The sequence below is a fragment of the Lepisosteus oculatus genome, chromosome 3 (assembly GCF_040954835.1).
Source record: "Lepisosteus oculatus isolate fLepOcu1 chromosome 3, fLepOcu1.hap2, whole genome shotgun sequence".
Taxonomy (NCBI): domain Eukaryota; kingdom Metazoa; phylum Chordata; class Actinopteri; order Semionotiformes; family Lepisosteidae; genus Lepisosteus; species Lepisosteus oculatus.
The window spans coordinates 67,783,511-67,792,105 of record NC_090698.1 but is presented as its reverse complement, the minus strand read 5'-3'; the positions used below and the strand labels follow the sequence as shown (position 1 = coordinate 67,792,105).

Sequence of the window (8,595 nt, the reverse complement as noted above, 5' to 3'; positions counted from 1 at the left end):
CCAGACTCTTAGCAGCAAAGAGGCAAGTGGAGCATTTGCAAAAAGAATCTCTCTCTCCCTCTCTGCCAGAAACAACATCAGCTTCAAATATGACTCGCAGCATCTCCTCTGTCTGTGTATTGGTATTCCTGATCTACTGGTGCTCCAAAGGTAAGTAGTTTGATTTGCTCAAATATTTTGTCTTCTGCTGTCTGTCATTATATCTGTCTTCATTCACATATCCAAGACCATAGCAAACACATGGTGCAGCATAGTCTTAGCTGGAAAATGTTTGCAAGCTCTCCAAAGTCTGTGAAATATGTAAATATTAGCTTAATTTCATGGATGTTCTGTCAAACGGATGTCTTGGAAAGAAGTCCCTGGGATAATTCTAATGAGCTGTATTTAAGAAGGACTATAAGCTTCAGAAAGATTAAAGTATATTTCTTATACTTTATAAGATCTTGCACAGCACCTGAAAACTACAGTACTGTGAATTTAGTTTGTTTCAAACCTATGCACAGATGATTGCACCACTGCATAATAAAGTATTTCACCTGATTTAAACCTTAACTTTTGATGGAAATATAATATAATTTTTTTTAATTTATTGATTTTACATATTTTTATTTATGATTTTCAATTAAAGAACAAGTAGTTTCAGAACGCTTTGCACATTTGAAATGACCTCTACGTCATAAAATTCATCATTAATTTTGTCATTAAATTGTTTAACATGTTCCTGAGGAAATGATGAGAAACAATTAGAGTCATAATGCAATTCCAATAAAGCTGTCAGATTCAACTTTGAGTTCTTAAAATAACAGGTTAAGTAGAACACAGAAATTACCTGAATGGTTTATGTAACAGAACAAGCCCTCCTATTCATATCTCCTGACTCAGTCTTTTGACTCACAATGGGTGTGAGTCACTGAACTTACAACAGGTGATAAACATGCAGTGTCTTATCCATGTAAGCAGAGTTGTTTAAACTGTTGTTTCACCAAAGCAGGTGTTTTGTTAAAGATAAGAATTACTTCTTATGACTGCTAGAGAGTTTCATCCAATGAAGCATAGCACCTGTACACTTCTGAGTTTCCATTGTAACAGAATGCCATGTGTTTAGCTGGACTGAATATGAATGCCTTTGGTTTTTGGCAATATTTTAGAACCAGTGTATACCACTTAAGATGTCCCATTGTATTTGATTAATTGCATTTTTAAACTACATTTGTTGACTGCTAGTAAATAGTCAGACTTTTCCTGTAACTGAATGTTAAGTGCCCTTCAAGACATTATTCTTCAAATGTAATTCCCTTAGATTTATTTGTGCTCTGCATTTAGGCTTTTATGATTTTTGAATGAAAATGTAGTCCCTACTGTACCTTGCTTTTTGCCACGCACTGTACAAGTCAAGGGTATTTCTAACTTTAAAGTATTAACTGTAAGGAACTAACCATTAAATGAGTGTTGTGAAATTGATTCTGTTCCTAAATGTGTAATTCAGATTTTAAAGGTTTAAGTTTTAGCAAGTCTCAAAGACCCTTACTCACAGCACACTTGTGTCAGAGAACACATTAGGTCTGAATTTCAATTAAGCCTTTTCAAATGTTTTTTTTTTTCTGGCATTCTGGAGCATTTTGGTCTTTCTGTGCTTAAAATGTAATTCTCAGTGTCATATCTCAGAACAAATTATGCCCTACAGTACACCTACTATAGGTTTACAATATGCCTGAAAAGAAATTTGTCATGCTTGTACTGTTTTTCAAAGGCAGATTCATTTTCCAATACTGTATATTTACCTTATGCAAAGTCAAAAGTCAAACGGCATCACACTTTTGTGGGTCAGTGCGTTCACGATTAAGAAAAAAGGCAAACAATTCCCAGTCTTCACTCTAAGGTGGGGGGTCAGGAATGGGATTTCTGCGTTTATGTGCAAGAAATAATTGTAAAGCTGAAGTGATTACAACCTGTAAAATTTGTGCTACCAGCGGAAAACAAAGAAAGCTATTCACTGTGCAATTTTACAGACCTCTGAAGGTTCCTTGAACTTGAACTTGAACTTGAACTTGAACTTTATTGCCATATGTAACCGGTACTGGTACAATGGAATTCTTACTTACAGAAAGTCTCTCGATTGTAAAACAAGTGTAAAAAACAAAACAAAGTGCAAACAGTGCATCAAGACAATGTACAAACAAACAATAGACAATGTGCAAGTAAACATGTAGACAGTTTGAATGTAAACAATACAGACGTGTAAACAATGACTGGAGATGTGCAATAGATAAGAAATCATAAAGAGGTAGATGGTGATGGTGTAGGTGTGGTCCGAGGGGGATGGCTAAATGTTTTCGCCAGTCTCACTGCTTGTGGATAGAAGCTATTGAAGAATCTAGTGGTAAGTGTCCGTATGCTCTTATATCTCTTGCCTGAGGGCAGTGGGGTGAAGAGCTCATGCCCGGGGTGGTGACTGTCCTCTGTGATGGCCAGAATTCTACCACGGCAGCGGTCCTCATAGAGCTGTTTAATCTCGGTGAGACCGCAGCCGATGATCTTCTGGGCCATATTGACCATTCTCTGCAGTGCCTTTCTTTCTCGCGAAGAGGTGTTGCCATACCACACGGTGATCCCGTTGGTGAGGAAAATGTTGGTGGAAATGATCTAAATGAACTTTGTAGAAAAGGTGTAACATAAGTGCACAAGAATCGTCACTGCAACTAAGATTGTGATTCAACTGTAACAAATTAATTTGGTGAGAAGTCAGAGTATCTATGAGACGTATGTTATTTTCCCCTCTGAAATATATTGAAATAAATGAGTTCTGTGTGTTGTAATGTAGACATAATGTGCAGTGTCTTGTGTACCCTGGAACAGTGGGAGGACAGTGGGAGGAGATGGCAAACACATCGAATAAGATCAAATAAACTGCAATCTTTTTTTTGTATTGTATTTAAGAGTTACAGCCAAAAGTTGTTTTCCAGATATTTTAATTCCTAACACTTCTTTGCATTTGCTAGAACCTGGCCACCATTATCTTTGTTCAGCTACAATGTTATTCAGCTTTATTATTAAAATAAAACTAACTCTTCTAGATTTTAATTATCTTTACCCTTCAAATGATTCAAGTATGTAAATATATGAGGCACAAAACTGGAGTTCAGCAGCTGTGAAGAGAAATGTGAAAAAGAGGAAAATAAATCTTTAGCTACAGTATTACAATGTCAAGATTGTATTAAAATATCAATAATAATTGCACTGTTGACATTAATACATGATGCTTTAACGGTATAATTAAGTATTGCATAAGTATAGCGCATTTTATCCCAGAGGAACCCAAAGACCTTTGATTCTTTAGAAGGGGACCCACTTCACTCACCACAGAAAATGATGTGCAGTACGCATTACACACCAGAAATCCATCAACCATCAGACCATGTACAGAAGTGAGAAATTACTTCACCAGCTGAATCAAGGGGAAACATTGGGGAGGTCATTATATAAACCCAGAGAGGAAATTGGATACCGGCGCTATCACCCCTACTCTTACAAATGGTGTCTGTGGACTTTTAGCTGGAAGTGTTACAGCATGTGGTCCAGATGAATGTGTGGCACTAGCTGGCTCCAAGCACCACTTACAAATGCAACCTGGATTTCCATAGAAATCTCATTCAAGTAATGACCAGACCCAACTTTGCTTAGCTCTGATATCTGACAAGATCAGACAAGAAGGAGGTGGAGCTGTGTTAATTCAATCGATGATATTGGCTAATTATTATATAATTACCATTCTCAAGATCATTCTATACATTTGAATTTCAATAAAGCAATGTTACAGTATCATGCTTGTACCTCAAAGCTGGCTATAATGAGCTAGTGTGTGCAGAAAGTAGTATATTGGATTTTTAGGTTTTTGCAGCCTATGCATACTGACGCAGCTACCTACCTGAACTATTAGGTTTTTAGTCAAGGTCAATGCTGAATTACTGTACTAAGATGCTTTGCTCCACAGCTGCCTCTGGAGACATGAACATAGCTGTGGACTGCTGTCTGGATGTCAGCAATGCCAAAATCCCCATGAAGATAGTGAAGACCTACCAAAAACAAAGCAATAGAAATGGCTGCAAAATTGAAGCTATGGTGTAAGTACTTGTTGAACATCCTTTACAATAGAATCCTGCATCTTTCCGTCTCTTCCTGAGCTGACCAAAGAAAGATTCAGACAGTACTCCTTTATTTATTTATTGAAATTGAGTGAAATTCAGTTTCGAGGGATTCCAGTTTGTATTCCTCTGTTGATTCTGTAGAGATGTGAAATGCACATTCCAATTTTCACCATTTAAACCCAAACTTGAGAAAGAGAGACTGAATACTGTATAAGTGACTTTTCTGAGACACACAGATGTGCAGGTCCTTAAATGAGGCCCAGGAGGACAGATATGCTTAAGGATTACATAATTACAGTATGGTAGAACAACCCCAAAGCAAGAAGTGATACTGTACTTTCAATTTACTGTGAGAAAACAGATCATGACAAAATAATCTATAAATTTTTATCTTTTCAATATTACTTTGGTATTGCTTGATTACACCAATTTGGACAATGTATTCATTAATCACAACCATTAACTATAATATCCAGATATTGCATAAGACTGAAAGTTAAAATTGGAGTTAATGAAAACACTAGCGTTTATTAAATCTACTTAGCTTTTATAATATCACTTTAACTTCATTTACAATTTGAAAGTAAATAGAATACTGAATTATAGTAATATGAGTTTAATTAGTGAATGCAAATTAAGTAACATAGGGGAAAATAACTGATGATGAAGAATTTTGTCAAATGTTGGGGTTTCTTCAGCTTTTAATTGTAATGCTTTGCAAATCCTTCCTTCAAAATTTCTCCCGTGTTCCTGTTTTATCTTTCTTTTTACTACAGTACATGGGTACACCTCATTCATCTATATATAAATTGATCAACTTCCACAGTCATGATTATTAAAAAATTGTAAATAAATTAACAATTGAAATGGAATATTTGAAAAAAGAAACGAAAAACAGCAAACACACCACTAGACGTCATCCAGGGGCCAAAATCCAAGTACAGAAAGCTGATATCCTTTAGTTCCAAAACAGGTGCCCCTGAAATGCATTTTAATTTGGAATACACAGGTAGTGGTAAACCACTGACAAAAGAAGAGCTGTAACAGGACCTTATCCATTTTTTTCAGGTTCATTACCAAGAGAAATGTGAAGCTGTGTGCTCCCCATAACGAGGCCTGGGTGAAAGAGCTGACAGAGAAAGTTGACAAGAGGAATAAGGGATGTAAGGGATTTCATTTCAAGGTAACTGTCCTGCTCACTGCAACTTTACGTAACCACACAAAGCATAACACTTAGAGTCCTGTGAAAACTGTAAAGACATTAGTTCGCCTGAAAAAGTCAGAACAATATTGCCTTTTTATACAGTAGAACATTTTAGTTTGAACCCGTACAGACATTTGTCGTGAAACGTTTCTATTTTTCTGATGAAGAAGGGGAATCAGGGATTTTTCTAACCTAGAACCACAACCACGAAAAGTTTCACTTCAAAAGGGCAGAGTTTCCTTTGCCAGAAAAATTCTATGGCAGACAAAACCACATTAATATTGTAACGCATACGGCCACCATTGCAGGTTGTTCAAGCCGGCTTACCAGCACGGTGACGCCACCGCCATTCTCTGTGAATAGCAGGGACCGCAGCCGTTGGGCTGAGGGGAGATCTCCCTTTAGCTCAAGTGGCTGGGTCCCCAACGATGGGGGGCCGACCCGAGGTGGCAGTGGTGAGGGCGCATGTGAACCTGAGAGTGCTACAATATTAATATTCTCAGCACTGGCTACAAAACTGTGTCTGTCTTTCTTTGATCTGTGGTGGCCCTTTCACAAATCATTTACTACTGTCTGGTGCTATTCCAGCATCAAAATAAGGGTCAGAAAAGTGAAGCAACTCTTTGCTTTTCTTAATAAAAATAATACATGAGCCATGTACACTTTTTTTTGTACCATTTGTTTTGTGGAAATACTCAGCTAATTTTAACAGTTAAATTTTGAGGTTTTGTTGCTCACAGTTCTGATTTAATCGCATAAGCAGAGTTTTTTGTTTGCTGAGGTTAAATGAGAAGTACAGTATGTAGAAGTAGTTCAGGTGGGTGGCTGCATCAGCATGCGCAGTCTGTGAAGGAACAAGTAATAGGTTTATCCCATGCTGAAAAGAGAAGAGAGAAAACACAATGTTTCAGCATAGAATAAACCTATTACTTGTTCCTAAATGAGAAGTGTTGCTAATATAACATATAGATACATATAGGTCTGATAAATAGATAAAGCTAATATATTTTTATACATGCATTTAAATAAGAATTTTTGTGATTTAGTGCATTGTCACTCAGTACACTGCCACTATACACTGTACAATGTCACTATATGCAATATTTAGTATTAATAGCAATGTAAAGATATCTTGTCAAACATGCTACAATAAAGATTGCATTTACAATGTATTATAGCTGAAATGTTAAATCATTATAACTAAAACGTTGTGTCATTATATTCTGGTTTTAATAAATAGACTGACTTGATTCATATTTATGCTCCAGTATAACATCTGGAAATCATTTTGTCTGCAAGTACTGCTTTCTGGGAAAAATGCTTTAGCTTGGCAAAAACATTTTATGTTCACTGGGTTTCACTTGAAGTATAATCCACAAATGTTTTATTATGATTACATAGATTTTTAACTGGATCACAGTGAAGGTATTAGCACATTAGAGTGGGCCTAAAGAGATCCAGTTCTTTTAGTCCGTCAGTGTGAGACATGGATCAGTAACATGTTTATTCCCAGCTACAGTTGAACATAATATTCAAAACGAATAAAAGAGCACTGCACAATTTCAACATGTTATCCCTCATTTTAAATTTTAAATTTGTAATAATATGTCTTAACATTGTTGGCCTTTTGTATTGCCATTATGCCGAGCTTTATGCCCCATTTTGCCCAGAAGATGCAAATGATGTGTGTAGAATGATGAAGTTGTATGGGACAAATAAATCTGATGTTCTTTTTTTTTCATCACAGAAGCCCTGGTGTCATAACCTGAGCTAAGGAAGCTTGTGGTTCCACACTTTCACGCGTGAACAGTGGCAGGAGCAGCAAAAGGCTCCAACGATAATCTGAGCTTTTGGTTACAGTAGGGAAAAGAAAATGTGAAAATATGGCCATTGTTAATGTACTGTGTTGTTCATTTATTGTTTTGCAGAGTTTTGTTTTTTATATCCTTTAATACAAGGTGACTGATAAGCCTGGGATGTGTTCCCCTGGTTACTTCCTATGGTTCTTGTGAAATGTGATGTTTTTATTGATAATAAACAAAATGTGATGTCTATAGACTGTACTGTCTGAGGTTATGAGTGCAAGGATTGTCCCCCCATCTCCTTCTGTGACAGCAGTGGAAATCATGTGGGTCATGCATTTTCAGTGCAAGCACAAACTCTTAGCAGTCTAAATCTATATTTTGCGTTGATTTTAAGAGTAAGCTGAGCTACAGTATATTGCATTCAAAGAATTGAAGATTGTTCATTTTGTACTACTTTTCAATTTAACACCCACCACATACACAGAACAATAAACAACATTAGCAATGTATTCACCTTTTGATTCATTCTCTCTAAAACATGAGCAGTAATTCAAATGTATCACTTGATAGGTACATGACCGGTATGATAAGGTGTGAAATATGTGGCATCAGGTCAATTATCGAACAAGACACTACAATTAAACGTTAAATACTACTGTTAACCAAAAGCCTTTACTGGAAAGTATATTGGTATTTAGTAAAAATTATAATTTTCTAAGAAAAAAATGTAATTGATGCCTCATAATTTTATTTTTACATTTATTAGAAGAATGGAGAATGTAAACCCATAACTGATTGACATTTTGTTTTTATAATGTATCTCCCTTTAATATGTTAATATATTTTGGTTATATAAAACCAATTACAATTACAATTGGGAAAACCTATATACCCAGCCTTTTGAAAGCTAACACACAGAGATTTCTGGTGTCAAAGTGGAAAGTAACGGGGCGTTGTTTTTTTATATTGTATTGTACTTAACAGAAAGGATTTTTAATGTGTAAAATAACCATGTGCAGTAAACACAAAATAAAACAACTAAATTTCATCTTAAAAAATTGAAAACGCAAGAAACTTTTAAAATGTTTTAAATGTTTTAACAAAATATTCAAAAAGACTGTGTCATATTTTCTTGTTTAAATGTTTTTTTAAGAACTATGGTGTTTTGACTGTATTTTCTAACCTTATGAAACTTTGTCATTTCTAAATAAACTATTTGATTCTATATCCTCTGCACTGTTGGAGTTTTTTTTTTTTCAATAAATTGTTCTTGTCTAGCTAGCCTACAGCCCTGTTTTAACCAAAATCTTTTTTGAAGATTTTAGGACAGAAATCAGGAGACACTTTACAGAAAGAATTGTGGGGGTATGGGATAAATTCTTTAACCACATTCCTTATGCTTTGCAATCTCTGCCATGAAGAGTGTAAGAATTAAAATAAC

The 8,595-nt window shown here is 35.6% G+C and overlaps 1 protein-coding gene across 1 annotated transcript; it reads left to right on the top strand.

The window, feature by feature from the left end:
* On the top strand, nucleotides 1-8,379 carry LOC102697530 (C-C motif chemokine 19-like). The gene is made up of 4 exons (XM_015361383.2): nucleotides 1-150; nucleotides 3,992-4,121; nucleotides 5,214-5,328; nucleotides 7,097-8,379. The coding sequence occupies exons 1-4, from the start codon at nucleotides 90-92 to the stop codon at nucleotides 7,121-7,123; spliced, it is 333 nt and encodes a 110-aa protein (XP_015216869.2). The 5' UTR covers nucleotides 1-89; the 3' UTR covers nucleotides 7,124-8,379.
* Nucleotides 8,380-8,595: the final 216 nt, after the last annotated feature.

What these genes read in the sequence shown, in the direction of transcription:
- LOC102697530 (XM_015361383.2), top strand. Translation starts at nt 90, where the DNA reads ATGACTCGCAGCATCTCCTCTGTCTGTGTATTGGTATTCCTGATCTAC. An exon ending in GATCTACTGGTGCTCCAAAG is followed by an intron (nt 151 to 3,991) that starts GTAAGTAGTTTG and finishes TTTGCTCCACAG; the next exon opens with CTGCCTCTGGAGACATGAAC. An exon ending in TGCAAAATTGAAGCTATGGT is followed by an intron (nt 4,122 to 5,213) that starts GTAAGTACTTGT and finishes CATTTTTTTCAG; the next exon opens with GTTCATTACCAAGAGAAATG.